Source organism: Fusarium phalaenopsidis (genome assembly GCF_050370095.1).
Source record: "Fusarium phalaenopsidis strain FUZ10S chromosome Unknown contig_32298, whole genome shotgun sequence".
Classification (NCBI taxonomy): Eukaryota; Fungi; Ascomycota; class Sordariomycetes; order Hypocreales; family Nectriaceae; genus Fusarium; species Fusarium phalaenopsidis.
The window spans coordinates 1,050,339-1,068,809 of NW_028145407.1; the positions used below are offsets into that span (position 1 = coordinate 1,050,339).

The window sequence follows — 18,471 nt, forward strand, 5'->3', positions numbered from 1 at the left end:
TATTCCTTGATTCTCGCCCGAGGGTTTCTGAGGTAGGAGGATGGACCAAAGGATGGAAACGAAACCGGGAGAGCGGACGGGAGACGATTCATACATCCAGGTGGGAATGCTTTGATAGGACAGTTTGGCGATTGGGGTGCAATTTACATCGATGTCTTGTCTTGTTCGTCTTGCTTGACTTTATAGAAAGTTTGTATTTTTCTACTTACTCGGAGTCTGCTGTTATTGTCGTGTGTGTATAATCAAAAACTTGACATGACATCGACGAAGACCAGCCGAGAAAAGGCTCGAATGCTGCATCCGAGGTGAGGCATGTCTCGGTGAAGGAGCTTCAGATTTCTCATGACCGCATTCCGGGCCGGTCTCGTGCTGTAGTTGGAGACTTTGGGATTTTCATGATGCCAGTGGGGATGGGAGGGAGAATGACATGGTCATGGCATGAGGCGGTGGACGGATGGTAGATGCTGTATTGGTGACATTGCCATGTAGGACATGGATGCAGAGCTGCAGTTGCTCATGAATCAAGTCAAGGGAACCTTGAAGACGGACAAGTCACCTTGTTAACAGCGGCAACCCAAGGCCATGGTCAACCTCGGATGGAGGTTTGTCTGTCATTGGAGATAAGACGGGAGTCGGAGTCTCCTGCCCCGTCGCGTCAACTTTCCCTTCTCAACCTAGCCCCGACGCAAGCCCGCCAACCTCCGGCCCCGTTCCCGGGACCGCCCCTCCTCTGCTCTGGCCGGCTCGGAGTCAAATGTCAAAATGGCAACAAACTGCCTCATTCGGCTTCGGACGACGGCCATCTTCAACTTTTTTTTTCTCGTAGAGGAGAGGCGGGGAGAGAGAGGGACGCGGGGGTGCTTTGTCGCTGGGCGATTGGCCAATCGGGCGCCTGGCTGCATAACTGTACTGTATCTCATCGCGTGGTCTGTCGGCATTAGGCCTCTTTGTCAAAACTCTAGCCCATTGGCCCGCGGGGGCCGTAGACATGGAGAGTTTCGTTCTTGTATGACCAAATGACAAGCCTTGCGACTCGACTCGAGTAGATCCCATCCCGACTCGTGGGGCCGGCCGCCGGCGCCGGTGGGGGAGGGCATGCCACTTTGGACGATGCAGACAACTATAATAGACCTCGCTGCCTCCCTCTTCTTTCTCTCTCCCTCCTCTTCTTCTTCCTCAGGACTATAGGTTTGGACTGCAACCAGAATGAAGTCTTCAGCTCTCTTGAACCTGCTGGCCCTGACAGGGCTGGCCTCAGCCTGCGCTCATGATCATGACGACAAGGAATGGACCAAGGAGGAACTGGATGAGCTCGAGGCGAAATGGGGCTATGAGGTATGTCTCTCTCGTTGAGCCCGTGAGAATTGCTCGACTTACACTCAACCAAATAGTGGCCCTTTGCTGGCATCAACACCTTTGCCCACCTGAACCACGTCAAGTGCCTCACAGAGCCCACCGAGCCCTTCGATATCGCCATCGTCGGTGCTCCCTTTGACACAGCCGTCAGCTACAGACCGGGCGCACGCTTCGGTCCCCGTGCCATCCGCTCCGCCTCGGCACGTCAGACGTCGTTCCGCGGCTTCAACCCTCGCGCCGGCATCAACCCCTACCAGAATTGGGCCAAGATTGTCGACTGTGGCGATATCAGCATCACTCCCCTTGACAACAACATCGCACAGGAGCAGATGACCCAGGCCTTCAAGCAGCTCGGCAAGAGAAAGACCGTATCTTCCCTGGCACCCAAGCCCAAGTTGATGACCCTGGGCGGTGATCATAGTCTAGCGCTGCCTGCTCTGAGAGCCCTGAATCACATTTATGGCAAGCCTATCCAGGTCTTGCACTTTGACGGTGAGTCTTGACTGCTTGGTCTAGCCCGGGGAGGCAGGCTCCTCCATTAGCGATAACAGTACTGACATGTATTCTCAGCTCACCTCGACACCTGGAACCCGGCTGCTTACCCATCTTGGTGGGGAGCCTCTCAATTCACCCATGGATCGATGTTCTGGATGGCCAACCAGGAGGGCCTTCTCTCCAACTCGTCCTCAGAGGCCTCTGTCCACGCCGGCCTGCGCACTCGCCTCTCCGGCGACGATTTTGCCGACAACGAGGATGACACCTCGCAGAACTGGGTCCGTTTCACTGCTGATGACATTGACGAGATCGGCACCAAGGGTATCATCGACGGTATCCTCAAGGTCCTCGGCACCGAGAACCCCGTCTACCTGTCCGTCGACATCGACGTCCTCGACCCAGCCTTTGCCCCCGGTACCGGTACTCCTGAGCCTGGTGGCTGGTCGACCCGCGAGTTCATCCGCATTCTGCGCGGTCTCGAAGGCCTCAACCTTGTTGGCGCTGATGTCGTCGAGGTGTCGCCTGCGTACCAAAACGGCGGGGAGGAGACCGCCCTGGCTGCAGCTCAGGTCGTGTACGAGATCATCTCGTCTATGGTGAAGCGAGGACTCGCCGATGGTGGAAAGGAGGCTAAGACTGCTGGTTCTGCCGGAAAGGATGAGCTGTAAAGCTAAGGTGTATATTTTATCTGACATTGATCAACATGGCTGCTGGATATTGCCATCAAGGGTTGATGTGTCTACGAGTTATGACAGGTGCGAGGGGGCAGCCGCAACGACGGTGTCTGTGTTAGAAAGGCGTATGGTTGGGGTTATGAATCGATGTAGAAAGCGAAACTAAAATGAGAAAATTCATAGTACTTCAAGTTCGCTGAAGTGATGTCAGCAGTCCTCTGTTCCCTCCTCCACGACTGGCACCAATGGTGAACGTGTAGTCTCTAGGGAGATAGCGAGATACTGCCTCGAAGACAACTTGGAAATGGTATCAGTTGCCGAAGGGCGGCGGCTTGTCCTTCTGCCGCACGGTATATACAGCATCCGGTGGATGTAAGTTCATTGAGGCTGCCCTCTCTGGCCTGATCTAGACTGGGCCTTACAGGGTGCCACTTTGCCTCGATACCATGATGAGAATGCCTATCTGGCCCAGACTTTTGAGCTATGACAGTTCTGGGCTTGACGAGTTGCTCGCTTAGGCATCCACCAACAGATTGCTCCCCCGCTCACGGGCCATTGGATGCTGCGATAGGGGTGAAAGGGTGTGTCCAGGCCAAGACATAACTTAATGAAAGCAAGGAGAGCCAAGAGTCAGATATGACGGTTTGCCGATGGTGAAAATAGCCTAAACAAAAGGCTTCTAAAAACAAAAACGCATTGCTTGACCCATACGGAATATTCCAGCCCAGGTCTTAACTTGAAGGTCGTTTCAGGTGACGAAGCGAATTTGAGCTTTTTTTTTTATCCCAGTATTTGACAGAGAGAGGCCATGGCTACAGAGGTCAAAGACGATTAGCCTTAGGGATATCGGACCTTGTTTCCGACATAGCCAAGAGTCTCGAGTGCTTGTTTGTCAGCTCGTGCTGCACCAGATCAACTAGGTCTGTCGTCAAAGAAAAGGCCTGGAAGTGGAGGAGGCCCGGTTCGCACGCCACTTGGCTACGGGCTGCAACATCTGATTGAAGGGATATGTGTGTTTTAGCGGGGGTAAGGGAACTGGCCCGTGGTTGGAGGATGAAGCGGTTTGAGATGAACAATCGGGAGGAATCAAGTCATTGGCAGTTCCGGGACCAGAAGGTGGCCTGTGGGCTGTCTTGAAGAGGTGTCATGGGGAAGGCTTTGCTCCGGTGCGAGCGAAATATGAGGGCATCATGAGACGACGGCATCCACGGACGACTTTTGTGAGCTGCTGTGTGATCTTCTCCTATACTCTGTTACTGGACCAAGGAGCAAGTCAGAGAAACTGATAGGCCCTCGAGACGCACTCGCGCTACAGAAAGCAGCTCTCCGTGGTGATTGGACAATGGACCACGACACGACAGAAAGGGACTGCTCCGTCTGTGACAGGGATTAATAGCCGACTGTCTTGGTACAGTACACTAGAGCCTGCCGACAAACTGGTCAAGGCGTATCGCGGGATGTGGGATCAGAGATGGAACCCGTGTGGCTGTGGGTATCAAGTCGGCAACTTCCAAGCGTTGGACCGTGGAACATGAACGTTTCCGGTAGGTGGATGTTGGTAGGTCCAAGTCTGGATAGAGTCCTCTTGGTGCGAACCAAGAAGGTTCAGTTGAAGGTGCATGAGGCGGGTGGCGCGTTTACGAGACGCCTGAGACGCTTCCGAAAATAGTATCGGATCCCATCTGTCTGAAGGCGATGGTGTTTGGGGATGCCCCAGGACTGGCCCCTTGGGCGTGTTTCATGATGACTAGGGCTGCAAGTACATACGGGGAAGGACAGACGAGAGGCTTTTGCCGTCAGCCAGAGCAGATGTTGACGTCGAACAAAGGGATGTCCCTTGTCAGTTGCAGGTCAAGTAGCCGCCGTGGAGGGGCGTCTTGTACGCCAGTTTTGCTGGGTGGGTGACACAACAACGGTGAATCGTCTTGGCCTCTTGCTGCGGCTGCAGAAGACATAACGGCGCCGTTGGACACGGAGTCGCCTTGGTCCAGTGTTGGTGAGTGAATGAGAGTGAATACTTGCTCAATGAGAGAGGGATCGAGTGAACGTTTCAAAGGACGCGGGTGTATTGACTCTTTGAGCAAGTTTAGCGCGAAGAAACCGGGAGGACCGCCGTCAGACACAGACACAGACACAGGCCCCCCGCCATAATTTAGGGGTCCAGAAAATGCAGACCAGCCGGCTAGGCAGGGGAGGCGCCGCGCCGTGGAAGGAAGTTTCCAAGAAGAAGCAAGGGGCATGATGAATATCACGACAATAAGATGAATCAACCAGATGCTGATGCTAGTGCAAGGTTTTGGATCGATGTTAGAGGCGTCGGATGGTCCAGGCTCGAACGAGCTTGTCGGTGAGTTTGGTGCCTCCAGTGCTCCCTCCTTCTGCTAGGCCTTGTGCAAAGTACCTGCCCGTCGAGGTGCAGTTGGTGGTAACATGCAGGCACAACCCGACACGACACGATACGACACGCAACTTGAAAGTTCAACCATCATCGGGTCCAATTTCAATCTGGATATTACCTTAAATTATGTGTGCTCCCATGGTCGGAGATTTCATATCCGTCCGTACATACACATATCCGAACGATGACTAGGGAATCGAGCAATCAATCGATTGCACTTCATCCCTTTCTCTGTCTATGACCCCATGAGATGCTACGCCTAGTCGCGTGGTATTCTACCGGCACGTCTAATAAAGCCAACATTGACTGACAGGCAGGGAGGTGAGGGTTTCTGTCAGGTCAGGACAATGAATGTAATGTTTGGCAGGGGTGGCACCACCAGCGAACGCCCCGGCATGGGAGCAACGAAACACCCACATGGGCTCAAGGGGCTCTTTCATCCATCAGATCCAGACGACCAGAGCATCAGATACGACGGAAACACGGTACTATCCTATCCGGTACTCAGTCGACGTCTTCCCTAATTCCCATGATTTTCCGTGCAGTGTCGTGTGCTGTGCGCTCAAGGCTCCCCGTCGTGAGACGGCACACCCAGGCATGGCCAGAGACGACGGTGGCCATCCCTGTCGTTCTCATTAAACTATCGGAGCAGCCAATTCCATCCCTCACCCCCTTTGGGCAATGGCCCTCCTTAGCCCTTCTGGAGTCTCCTGTAGCCCCTGGGTCGCCGTCGTCCCCCTGGCTAAGGCCTAGCTCATGCTCCCCCAGAGCTCGTGGTGGCCATCTCCACCAGAGGCGCGCTGCCACCATTCACCGTCGACCAGCTGGGTCCATTGACTGTCGCTCACACTCTCCCATCCATTCATTCTCACCCCTGGGCGATGCTGGCACGAGCCGACCAATCCCTGCCGCCCAGTCCCTGGCGCTCCCGGCTCGTCGTCGCCACCTGGGCTCCGGCTCTGGCTGTGGCTCCAGCCTCTGACCTCTGGCCTCTAGCCTTCTGGGTCCTAGTCGATAGCTTCTTTAGCCTCGACCGTTCGTTTGTGTGTGGGCGTGGCCGTCTCTGGCTGCGCTCCTGAAGCGCCTCCTGGATCCTGGGGCCCTGCTATTGCTGCTGTCAGTGCCTGCGCTGGGCTGCGACCAGGACACGATTCTTTCTTCATGTCGCCGCTTGCTGGTTGGTAGCCGCATCATTGTTGCATTCGTTGCTGCTGCGTTGCTGCTGCTCTTGCTTGGTCTCCTCCTTTTCTTTGATCCATCCGTAGCTGCAGCTTCCTTCCGTTCTTTTTCTCTCAGTGTTCCAGCTCTTTCTTTACCGCTCTTTCTCTTCTCTTCCTTTCTGCCTCGATTCTCTTCTTCTCTTCTCTCTTCATTTCATATCCCTTCTCTTCCACCTCCACCCACCCACCGCCCTCCTCCACCTCATTCCCTACCCACCTGGTCGTCTGGCCTTTTCCTCTCCCTCCCTGGCGCCTCTTTTTCATTTGGGCCTTATTACCTTGCATTATTTCCTACCGTTGCTCGCCTGTTGGCCTGAGGCTCACCCCCTGTGGTCCGTCCCCTGGTCCACTGGTCCCCTGGTGCCCCGATCTTGGAAGTCAAGGTGGACGACATCCCAATCCGTCCCCTTCTCTCTCTCTCTTGACTCTTCGTTCCCTCCACATTCGTGTCGTCTACTCACCGACGCCGACTCTCGTCCCTTTTTTCTTCTCTCGTCGCTAGACTCATCATCTGGGGTACTCGCTGTTCCTCATCAGATGCAGCGTCGTCTCTCTTCCTTCTCTTGAGACCCTACTTTTCGACTTCGTCGACGCTCGTTCTGGCCGTATTGCTTTATTAATACTTTGATCTACTACTCGACTTTCCCCTGGATGTCATCTTAGCCCACGCACTCTCGTGCTTTGCGTTTCTCGTTCGACTCTTCGATACACTCGCTCTTACCACCGATTATCTATTTTTGATCCTTCAGCCTCGCCTCACGGTTCTCCCACGACCCGGCCGAAGTTCTTCATATTCGATACCGATATATACTAGACGGTCGCTTCCTGGAACGACCCTTTGACTTCGAAAGCTGCTTCGTCCTGTTCGCCTTTGGATACGCCGACGCGCTTGATAATTCTCGACTTGATCAGCTTCATTCTGCACCACTCAATTGCTTGCTTCTCCTTTGCTCCCGAGACCCATAAGCCGTTCCAAGCAGCTTAGCCGAGATCACTTCCCCCTGAAGACCAGATACTGCTAAGCAGCCAGTGACACCGAGCCTCGGACCGTCTGAACCGTTCAGCCGGACGATCCTCCCAACTTCGCAGCTCGCTCCGTGCCTCACTCGGGCACGTTCCAATCTTCAAAACGGCTGTTCTGTCGCACGTCGGGCGGGACTCGCTCGTCCCCCCTCATCTGCTCGGTATGCAAGATCTTAACGGACCCGTTGGCCAGGGCGCCCCCAACGGCGGGCCTGCCAACCGCTTCGGCCACGCCTCCAAGCCCTCCAACAGCGACACTGGTTTCTCCCATGGCGCCTTCAACTCCAACATCTCGGGCTTTGCCGAACGGCACCCGCGACGAGGCAACATCCCCGCCATCAACACGCAGCCTCAGCCCATGACCCAGCAGCCCTCCAACAATGGAGCGGACATGGCCACCCCGGGAACTGCATTTGACATGCAGTTCACTCCTCTTCTGCCCTCGCAGCTGCTGCTCGGTAGCCCCTTCCAGCCTGGCACTCCCGCTGCCTTCGCCAGCCCTCAATTCCAGAGTCTTCCTGGTTTCCAGCCCCAGCAGGGAAACAACCAGCAGCAAAATGGCGTCTCTAGCCCCGTTCAGCAGACCATCTCGCCTCAGTCTTACCAGGGTATTGTTTCTCCTTCTACCTACGGCGCTCCTCAGTTCTATCCGCCCCAGTCCCCCACCGGCGGCTTCAGCATGCAGGCTCCTCTCCCTCCCACGTCGCCCGTCTCGATGGGATCCGGCGTTGTCACTGGAACCAGCCGAACTGTTTACTTGGGCAACATCCCCCCTGACACAAGTGCTGAGGAGATTCTCGGCCACGTGCGCAGCGGCCAGATCGAGTCGGTCCGCCTCTTGCCCGACAAGAACTGTGCCTTCATCTCGTTCCTGGACGCTAGCTCTGCTACCCACTTCCACTCTGATGCCATCTTGAAAAAGCTCTGCATCAAGGGTCAGGATATCAAGGTTGGTTGGGGCAAGCCTTCCCAGGTGCCTACCTCGGTTGCTCTGGCTGTCCAGCAGTCTGGTGCCTCTCGAAATGTGTACCTGGGTAACCTGCCCGAGGAGGTGTCCGATGAGGAACTCCGTGAGGATCTGGGCAAGTTTGGCGCCATTGACACCATCAAGGTCGTCCGTGAGAAGAACATTGCCTTTGTCCACTACCTCTCGATCGCCAATGCCATCAAGGCCGTCTCTCAGCTCCCTCAGGAGCCCAAGTGGCAGGCTCCTCGTCGCGTCTACTATGGCAAGGACCGCTGTGCCTATGTTTCCAAGACACAGCAGCAAAACGCCGCTCAGTACCTGGGCATTGCTCCCGGCTACGCCCACATGCTTACTGGTGCTGACCGTGACCTGATCTCGAACGCCCTTGCTCAGCAGTCTGTTGCTGCCGCCGCCGTCGCCACCACTGCTGGAGGCATCAACAACCTTGGCAACCGAACCATCTACCTCGGCAACATTCACCCTGAGACGACCATTGAGGAGATTTGCAATGTGGTCAGGGGTGGTCTGCTCCACCATATCCGCTACATCCCCGATAAGCACATCTGCTTCGTGACCTTCATCGACCCCACCGCTGCTGCCTCCTTCTACGCCCTCAGCAACCTTCAGGGCCTCATGATTCACAACCGACGCCTCAAGATCGGCTGGGGCAAGCACTCGGGTGCTCTCCCTCCGGCCATTGCCCTTGCCGTCAGCGGTGGCGCTTCGCGAAACGTGTACATTGGCAACCTTGACGAGACCTGGACTGAGGAGCGCCTGCGACAGGACTTTTCCGAGTATGGCGAGATCGAGCTTGTCAACACTCTGCGTGAGAAGAGCTGCGCATTTGTCAACTTCACCAACATTGCCAACGCCATCAAGGCTATCGAGGCCATACGAGGAAGGGAGGAGTACAAGAAGTTCAAGGTCAACTTTGGAAAGGACCGTTGTGGCAACCCACCCCGTCAAATGCAGCAGTCTCAGTCCCCTCGCGGAGATGGCGTCTCCTCTCCCCCTCCTAACGGATCTCAGAACAGCGGCTCTCCCACAAATGGCAACACTCCTCAGCAGTCGGCCACCCTCTTCAATGCCAACAACAACCCCCTGACCATGTATCTCAACCAGGTGTCTCAACAAGCTCAGCAGCAGCAGCAACACCAACAACAACAGATTGCTGCTCAGCAGAGTGCCCTGTTTGGCACAGCACAGCCATCGCCTGGTGAGCTAGGCCTCGATGTTCCCCAGCAGGTCCCCATTTCGGGCCACGGCCAGTCGGCGAGCATCTCCAACGGCTACCCTGCCAACGGTGCTACCTCTGGTGCTACAACCATTGGCGGTATGCTGGCTCCTGGCCCTCGCGGCCAACACAACCGGGCAGTCAGCCTTCCTGTGCTTGCTCCTGGGTTTGAGAATGGCGGCAACAGCCCCAACGGCATGCCTGGCGCTGAGAACGAGCGACGTGGTCACCACTACCAGGCCAGCTTTGGCGGCATGGGTTCTGGATTTGGCCTTGCCATCCAAGGAGGTCTGAACGGATGGGTTGAGGAGGAGGTTGCCAACTAATGACGCTTGCGCATCTTTACACATTCAATCTCTGCGCAGTCGAGAATGAACGAAAACTTGCTTAAACGTTGTAATTGACGCACATTTGGTGCGTCCTGTCCTTTTTGCTTGGGCTTTACACACCTTCATTCTTTGATTTCCCTTTTTCTTGATAATTTACCCCTTTGGACGGATTCGTCATTGTTTCCTGGTGTTGCGCTCACCGCGAGAAGAGAGCGTTCAGAAGAGAAGACACTTGTGGCTAATACTCCCCTTGTAGAAGAGGGGGTGCACATGGATGGTTGAGATGAGACGTGGATGGAAGGTGCTGGATGAGATTCAGCTTGGGATGGACGAGAGGATATATCACCTGCGTTTATGTCTATTATGGAGTATTTGGTCAGGTTAGGCACTACTACAGTCTTGAACGCAGATCAGGATATGGTCATTTATATCATCGTCTCTTATCCTCGTGCATATGATGTAAATGATGCAAGTTGACTTCATGCTGATGGTCGAGTTATCGAAAGGGGCTTGAAGAACTGGTCCCAATTTGCCCATCAACTTGACCAACCCAATCCACCCACGGATTAAACCCACGTTTTTGTCTAGTTCGCCAACACCCTAACTCCTATGTTGAACCGACAGAATGATCTAGCTCGATGACTCGTTTGCTCTTTCTTTGTACTGTAAAGGTTTATGTTTAATATCCCGCAGGCTCTGACTTCGGTGGGAACGTGGGCTCCTTAAGATTGGAGCGACACTGGTTCTTCCAGTCAATGGGGGTGAACTTGTCAACAATAGCCTTGAAGGCTTCCTGTGTAAGAGTTGTAACGTAAGCAACATGTACAGAATGGTTATGCTCAGTCCTGAGCCAGATAAGGCTTGAGACAACTCACCAAAGTGCAGAAGGACTCGTCCCCATTGAAATGCTTGCCGGCGGGTTTGCAGCCAGGGATAGTGACTGGGCGATCATTGTAGCGGAGACGGACGTAGTAGCCTTCCAGTCGTTTCTTTTCATCGTCGCTCAAGTCAGGGGTCTTCTTGCGCCCGATACCTGGTGGCGGAGTGCCAGCAGTTGAGGTTTGTTTACTACCCCAGCCGAGGAGGGATAGAAACCCGCCGTTTGGCTTCGGGGCTACAGGCGGCGGAGTTGCGCCTTGATCGACATGGCGGAACAACTCAATGGCAATGTGGCTCGTAAATGGGGGCCAGGCCTCCTCATTGAAGGCTCCCAAACTAGAGAGTGTAGCGGCGAGGGTGGTATCGTGACAGCCACTGAGGCCGAAACGAGTCGGCGGGAGTGTAGTAGAAGCAGCCGCTTTACTCGTAGCCACCTCATACTGACCATCAGCGGTAGAGTGCTCAGCACTTCCGACCATTCGAGCGACAACGTCACCAAGAAGGCCTCCGATGCCCAAGGTACGATACTCCTGGCTCTCCTTATAGCCGGCATACCACTCCTCCACGCCGATCTTTTCAATGATGCGCTTGACTTCTGGGTCGTAGAATTCGTCAGGCAGGCGTGTAGCTAGGCCATGAGCTTTGGTAGCATTCATGGTGTCCATGATGCCGCTGAGACGCGGACGAGAGTCCACGGCGACGCGGTCTTCGGGCATCCAGCGGCCGATGCGCTTGGTCAAGTAGGCCATCTCTTCCGAGTCGTTCCAGCGCTCCGCTGCCCGCTTGGCAAAGGCGCGGGCCAGAGCGGCGAAGCGCCGACAATTGCCATCGTTAGGGAAGAGAGTCTCGTCGGCGGGTGATCGGGTAAGGATGGTGGGGGGATGTAGGCCGGCCGCGCGGGCAGAGGGCGGGTAGAGGCCATAGAAGGCTTGTTGGAGGGATTCAAGAGCACGAGGCACGGGAGTTGTCCGGAGGTAAATAGAGGAAGTATCGGCATCGGCAGCGAGGGTATCAGGGAGGAAATGGAGCCGGTCGATATAGAGATGGCGGAGACGCTGGCCTAGGGCATAGGTAGTCTCGCGTCCGCGATCGGTCAGCATGCCCATGTCGCAGATGGCATCGAGCTCGCCATTGCGGCCGGATGCTATCACAGGGATATCATCGGGTCCAAAGGTCTCGAGGCGGCGCTTCCACTCGAGAGCAGTCAGGCCCGGATTATCGGCAGGCTCGGCACCGGAAGTGGCGGCGGAGGGGTCAAGGATAGCGCTCGTCAGACGGCGAGCGGCAGAGCAATAGGGCCAGAAGGGAGGAAGACCGGTAGAGTGAAAGCGGGCGTTGATCGGCGTGCGCTCACCATGGCGAAGCAGAATCTGGACGAGCTGGAGGCGCAGCTCGGGAGGATAGAGGGTATTGAGCTCCTCGTCCGAGTAGGGAGGCCGAGGTTGGAGTGTCGACATGATGGATACGAGGGTGCTTCACTGACCTGTCTGAACGATGTCGGCGCTTTTATGTTGACGAACAGGTCGGCGTTGACGAGGGAAATGATGCCCAACCGAACGACTGGCTATGGACCCATTGACAGCGAAATCGGTGAGAAAGTGGTCATGATGTGACGACGGGCGGTCAGTCGCTGTAAGGATCCGGGCCGTGTCGGGGCCGGTAACCGGGGCCGATGGAGACGATGCCGTGGGGGAGGAGTCGGCGGGAGGTTGAATTTGGATGACGTCGGGGGATCACTTCACCGATCAACCACCGATCAACGGCGACGGGTGGCTGGTGACTTCTTTTTTGGGAAGGCAGACAGGGCCATGACCTATGAGGCTGAATGTTACTCGACGTCAATGGTTGGTCAGAAGAGGGAGAGCTGAAGTGAGCAGGGCGGAGTGATTGGCAGTGGAGAGACTGTCATTCGCTAGGCATTGGGAGTTGATGCAGTTGCTAATTCTCCAACCTGCAAGGGGCTTGTTTCTGGGAAGTTGTCACAGGTACTGTACTGTGCTGTGCTGTACTGTAGCACTCGCTCGTCGTATTCTCGTAATGGATTCGCAACCATTGTACGAGGCCAGGCCCGTGATTGACCATTCTCTTGGTCATGAAAGATGGAGATGGGGGCCTCGTAAGGGTCCACGAATTTGAGGCCCCATAATCACATGTCTGTCTCCTGCCCAGGCCTGAACCCCTTGGTCGCATGGCTCCTTCCTGAATGGGAGCTGACATGCCTTCGTACTTGCCCAATTGCTTAGGTTCCAAGACTTCCCAGCGCAACGGCTCCGACAAGCCGCTGACAGGGAAGGCGCAACCCTTGGGTACGGGGAAATAGGTCCCCATTGCACACCACGGTCACGCTTGCTTATCCTTGAAACCTTGACATCGACAGCTTCAACGGCAGCAACTCTGCTTCTACACTGTACTACAGGAGATGGATCGTCGCGCGCTGCCTTTTAACGGGGCCATCCAGCGCCTCCGGATGCCAAGCGCCGATTCCCCAGACGCCTCTCGGACCCCAATTGGTGCCGAACTCCCCGTTCCGCTGGCCCCGTCGCTTACACCATGACCTCATCAATTCAGCGATGATCAAAGCTGATGCTTGAAGATAATTGCCAGCTCGCAGTCCCCTGGTTTCTGGAAAGGACACTGTCCAAAACTCCCAACTGTTCCTTTCTCGTCTTCAGCCCAGAATCCTTTCCCCCATGACACACCCTCACGATAACGACAGAGACACACCAAACACCAACCATTGGCCCCGGATCCATCCACGCCCGGACGTTCCGGACAGGCCTACACAGCCGCCCAAACCCTTACCATTCACAAGCTTTGCGTCTTAAATCGGGCAGACTTGACGAGATCCACCGTGTTTTCGGCCGAGGAAGAGAGGGCCATGTCTGGCGATTCTTCTTTACCTCTGCTAGTCCCTTCTTCCTCTTCTTTTGTTCTTCTCATCCAAGTACAACTTGTGGCATCCTCGCTCAACGGATTACCCTTGGACTATCTTCAGCCCTTTCTGCAGCCTGTCGTTCAATTGTGACCCGACATTAACTGTACGTTGGTCGAGACTTGAGAACCTGCGCCAATTCGGACTCAATGAACCATGGCTACGTGTTCTCCGACCGAGCCTGTCCCTAACACTCAGGCTTTGGACGCTCTGGACATTCAAGATGATGACTCGATTATCCGTAACCAGGATGAGGCTGAGGCTATCCTACAACCAGCCCTGAGCGCAGTTGCCAGGCATTTGACTTCACAAAATACACCGACAATCGAAAAAGCCCTGGCATTGGACAAGAGTGGAGGGCACCTGTTTGATGGTCCTGCCGATGGAAACGGTGACACGAGTCCTGAGCTCTCATCTTCGCCTGAGACAGCACCTCAAATACCACATTCTATCCCTCCGCCCAGTTCCTCAAAGCAACTGCCGACTGGCCAGCCGTCAAGCTATCCTCTACCTTCACCGTGGCAATCCCAGCCAAGACCATCCCCGGTCAAGAGTTCTTCAAACAGAGCGTCCGGGAGCGTGTTGGGAAGTGCTCTAAGCCCAGCCCGAAACCGATCGAGGTCGGCAGGACAAGAGGCATTGAGGAGGCTCCAGAAGGCCCTGCCCTCCCTCAGTCCGCCAACTCATTTGTTACCTTCTATGCCCACTTCTTTCTTCTCCAACTCTAGCGACAAGGTCAACACAGGCAATTCGAGTATCCCACGCCGCCTCCAATCACCTCGAGTTCCTCCCAACTCATCCCCTATCTCGCAAACGAGACCAAGGCCTTCTCCGCATCAGGGCCGGGGGTTGGCTCCGCCCGCGGTGTCTCCATCGCGCCCTAAGGCTCTACGCCGAGTAACTTCTGATGACAGTCTCCTTTACCACAGCCTATCCCGAACTTCCTCTCTAGGCGACGATGAAAGCTTCCAGGATGTCCGCGAAATGGTCAATATTCGATTCATGGCGTTAAAGGACAGCCTTCCTGATGTACCCAATTTCAAGATGCCCAGTCTTCCCAAGCTTTATAACCAAGCAAGAAGATCGACACTGTCTCTCAGTGCAGCCGACTCTTCCGACGCTCATGGAACTCACGGCCGCCTTTCCAAAGAAACCAGCACCTCCTCCAAAGACGGATCGGCCATTCTTGATCGGGTCCTGGAAGGCCTCACAGGTGATGTCGTCATCATGGGTGGTTATCGAGGGTCTATCCTACGGTCGGCCGAGGCGCCTCACCAACAGGTCTGGGCACCTGTGAAACTCGGCCTAAATATGCGAAAGGTCAACTTGGAAGTAGGCTTGGAAGATGAAGACGAGGAGAGAATGGAGGAAACCATCAAACCTGATGGAATGTTGAAACACATTGGGCCCGTCGACATTTCTCGCAAGTTTATCAAGAAACTGCGCTCTTGCGATAACGCCAGAACGGGGAAGCTACGCATATGGGACTACGGTTACGACTGGAGACTAAGCCCGCCGTTGTTGTCTCGGAAGCTGCAAGAATACCTTCAAAAGTTGCCCTCAAATCGAGCAAGAACTCCAGTCGAGTCCCGAGGGGCCCTCGTTATTTCCCACAGCTTGGGTGGTCTCATAACACGGCACGCCGTTAACCAGCGTCCGGATCTCTTCTCAGGGGTTTTATACTGCGGAACGCCACAACGTTGTATCAACATCCTGAACCCCCTGCGTCACGGTGATGTGGTGCTCCTGAACGAAAAGCTCCTCACCGCCAGCGTCAACTTCAGCATGAGAACTTCGTTTGTCTTCCTACCAGAGGACGGGTTCTGTTTTGTGAACAAGACGACTGGTGAAGAGTACCCAATCGACTTTTACGACCCGCAGGAATGGATCAAGTGGCATCTTAGCCCGTGTATGCAACCAGCTCTTCCTCCCTACAACCGCCCACACTCGTCGTCGCTGTCGTCCTTCCTCCCGAACTCGCTACGCACCCGCTCCGATAGCAAGAGTGAGAAGCAGCCCCCTTCTCCTTCGACAATTGCCCGAGACCGCAACCCTATCGCACTCCAACTCGACGGAAGCGGTGCACATGTAGATGAACCGCTACCCTCAGACCCCGAGCGCCAGCGCTACCTCGAGTACCTAACCCGAACCCTTAAAATGATCCACAAGTTCCGGTCCGAGCTTGCACACTCGCCATCGCACCAGGAAGTCAACGCATATCCTCCACACGCCGTGCTATATGGCAAGAGCATACCCACTGTGTACGCCGCTCAAGTCACCAGCCGCGATGCCATCCCCTGCTTGGACGCCTATGACGATCTTCTATTCCGGCCGGGTGACGGCGTCGTTCTGGCCAAGGAGGCCATGCTTCCGGACGGCTATTCGGTTGTTCGCGGGGGTCGGGTCTGCACAGAACGTGGCCACATCACCATGCTCGGCGACCTGCCGGCCGTGGGGCGGGCCCTCGAGGCGCTGGTCAGGGGTCGCCGGAAGGGCATAGGGTTGGGGGTAGGCGGTGATGGGGCCAACGAGGTGGTCAAGCAGCAGGTTCCGGCTGAGTCGGGGTAACACAGCACGGCGCGATGCATGTGCTCCGCATGGAGATACGGTATAGGCGAGATGAGTGAGATGAGATGAGATAGGATGAGATTTACTGACCCCCCCTTGCCGGTCTCTGAGTATGCGAGGCGTTGTATGGGTGTGGATGTCACTAGGTGAGGGGAAGGAAGAGGCATGAAGAATGAATTAATGAATGACAGAATGCGGAAACAAAAACGGTATATCCGTTATACATGCATTATCGGATCGGCGTCAGGTAGCCTCATAGCTCTGTAGCATAGCCTTTGTACAAGTATCTTTACACAGTAACATGTAGTCAAAAGGCAGTCTCGCCAGTTGTCATGCTTCCAAACCCAACACAAGCCAAATCTCAAGAACTCCGGAAACGCCTCGGGCCTCTTACACGGCCAACCTCTATGTTACAAGCCCTCTGCCATGGGCTTCCCTCATGATGCAGCCCTGGCCAGGGCGAAAAATGCGCATTCGTTTTTTCGCGTCAAGATCGCGGTTGCGTGCGGGTCTGTTGCTCCCGTCTAGGATGGCCTCGTATGTACCCAGAGGCAGAGAAATGCTGATATTTTGTTATTAAGAGCGAGGCCATGGTTGGACATGGCAAGTAGATTCCATGGATGCGCATATGACATGCGAGAACGACTGATGATCCGCCTCTTCCTGGGCGGGAAGCCGTGTGTGAGAGGATATAAGTGCATGGCGCCGTCACTCAGTATCCAAGGGTGTGTTGGCCGTACAATGCATAATAGCAACGGCAGGCTCTTGACCATCCCTTGGCCAAGAGCGACATCTCTCGAATATGTGACGTGTAGAACGCATGGTTCGTATGTGTCTAGCGCTCTGTATGAGTATGTGACTTATCTTGCACTGCACTCAGTTCAGGCCGCGCCAATGGTCTGGTAAGGTTGCGGGAACACGCTCAGCGGCAGAATCCTCCAGCAAGGTGGCTTCCAACCAGGAGTTTGTTCGCAGAGCGTCGCGAGCGCAGTCTGAATCTGGCGGGCCATGCGAACGTAAACCATGGTAGGCTCGACATATGAGGCAGAGTCGGGAGACTCCTCGGCGCGGGGCACGAATATTATCTCCTCGAGACCGGGCAAGCGGGCCTGGATGCGACGGAGCAACTCGACGGTGAGACTGGCAGCAGTCATGGAGCGGTAGGTAGTGTCAATCCAGAAGAGGGCGTCGTTGATGGCGAGGCGGCGGACGGCGGCGAGCTCAGCCGGGTCACACATTGACATGCAAGTCTGGAACTGAGAGTCGGCGGCCATGTAGCCATCGCGGGGGCCAAAGTAGAGAATATCGTATTGAGGGTTGAAAAAGACCTGACCGGGACCGCGAGCAAAGCCAAACTCAAGCTGGTAGAGCTTCAGGGCCTCGGCGCGAGACTCGGCGCAAGCGTGAAGGTTGGCGGGGATGGGCGCGGGCGAGGTGCACCCTGTCCATGAGAGCGAATCTGAGCAGCCGGGCCATGAAGATCCGCATCTTACAGGGACGAGACGTGTCTGGGGGATGTTGTAGTTCCAAATCTTGAGTCGGAGTTCTGTGGGAAGCCTGCAGAAGTAGTGCTGCGTGAGAAAGGCCGAGGTCAGTATTTGGTGTTGTTGCGCCGGTGAGGTGGATGGATATGACTTACAAAGGCGTCGGCGGGTTGAGATGGAGGAAACGTTGTATTGAAAGACATGTTTGATGTGTGTTGGTTGGGGTTGCGCAACCGAGTATTAAGAAGTGACGATGCCTGCGTCAATTGAAACCCGAGCTGTAGTCGGTCGAGATGTAAGTCGTCGAGCGCAAATGCTGAAGAGTGTGGTATCGTGATGCTGGATGTAGGTATTGCTAAGCCAAGTCGCATGTGATGTACAATAAGGCCAATGACGGAGTACCAATGTCGACGTCAAAGAACAAGTCGGACAAGATGAGGAGAGATCGAGACAAGGAGGGGCAGATAGAGCAGGGCTGGCCGAGGATGCTGTACTAATATAATCAATCAAACAATGGACGGATGAGGGCGTGAATGACGATGGAGGGACTCGAGGGAGTGCTCGAGGGAGTGCTCGAGCATCGCTCACACTCACGCCCACGCCCATGACCATGACCTTGACCCATGCCCATGTCCCTGCTCATCCATGTCCATACCTACCCATGCCCATAACAATTGATCCGTCGGCAAAGGCTCAAGGACGGACCCAAAAAAGCCCCCCCCCCCCCTTTAGCCCCAAGCCCCCAAGCCAAAGCCCCCAAGCCAAAGCCCGACGGCCCCCCCCCCCAGTCCATCCAGCCCAGCCCAGCCCAGCCCCAGGCATGGATGTGTAAGTTGCCGGGGAAAGTACCCAGTTGGTCGTGTCGAGGGGTTCCAGACTCGATGACAGCAGCTTTCGTCTGCCTGCCAGAAG

At 55.4% G+C, this 18,471-nt stretch overlaps 5 protein-coding genes across 5 annotated transcripts; 3 read left to right on the plus strand and 2 right to left on the minus strand.

Annotated features, from left to right (window-relative positions):
* Window positions 1-1,206: 1,206 nt before the first annotated feature.
* LRP88_06904 (agmatinase) lies at window positions 1,207-2,519 on the plus strand (the record flags this gene model as incomplete). Its single annotated transcript, XM_083243441.1, has 3 exons — window positions 1,207-1,335; window positions 1,392-1,848; window positions 1,927-2,519. The coding sequence occupies 3 exons, from the start codon at window positions 1,207-1,209 to the stop codon at window positions 2,517-2,519; spliced, it is 1,179 nt and encodes a 392-aa protein (XP_083100665.1).
* A 4,810-nt stretch (window positions 2,520-7,329) lies between these two features.
* LRP88_06905 (uncharacterized protein) lies at window positions 7,330-9,693 on the plus strand (the record flags this gene model as incomplete). The annotated part of the gene is made up of 1 exon (XM_083243442.1): window positions 7,330-9,693. One exon carries the CDS (start codon window positions 7,330-7,332, stop codon window positions 9,691-9,693), a length of 2,364 nt encoding a protein of 787 aa, XP_083100666.1.
* A 682-nt stretch (window positions 9,694-10,375) lies between these two features.
* LRP88_06906 (histidine phosphatase superfamily) lies at window positions 10,376-12,032 on the minus strand (the record flags this gene model as incomplete). Its single annotated transcript, XM_083243443.1, has 2 exons — window positions 10,376-10,489; window positions 10,572-12,032. The coding sequence occupies 2 exons, from the start codon at window positions 12,030-12,032 to the stop codon at window positions 10,376-10,378; spliced, it is 1,575 nt and encodes a 524-aa protein (XP_083100667.1).
* A 1,631-nt stretch (window positions 12,033-13,663) lies between these two features.
* Window positions 13,664-16,075, plus strand: LRP88_06907 (uncharacterized protein; the record flags this gene model as incomplete). Its single annotated transcript, XM_083243444.1, has 1 exon — window positions 13,664-16,075. The coding sequence occupies one exon, from the start codon at window positions 13,664-13,666 to the stop codon at window positions 16,073-16,075; it is 2,412 nt and encodes an 803-aa protein (XP_083100668.1).
* An 881-nt stretch (window positions 16,076-16,956) lies between these two features.
* On the minus strand, window positions 16,957-17,762 carry LRP88_06908 (2EXR domain-containing protein; the record flags this gene model as incomplete). The annotated part of the gene is made up of 2 exons (XM_083243445.1): window positions 16,957-17,646; window positions 17,715-17,762. The coding sequence occupies 2 exons, from the start codon at window positions 17,760-17,762 to the stop codon at window positions 16,957-16,959; spliced, it is 738 nt and encodes a 245-aa protein (XP_083100669.1).
* Window positions 17,763-18,471: the final 709 nt, after the last annotated feature.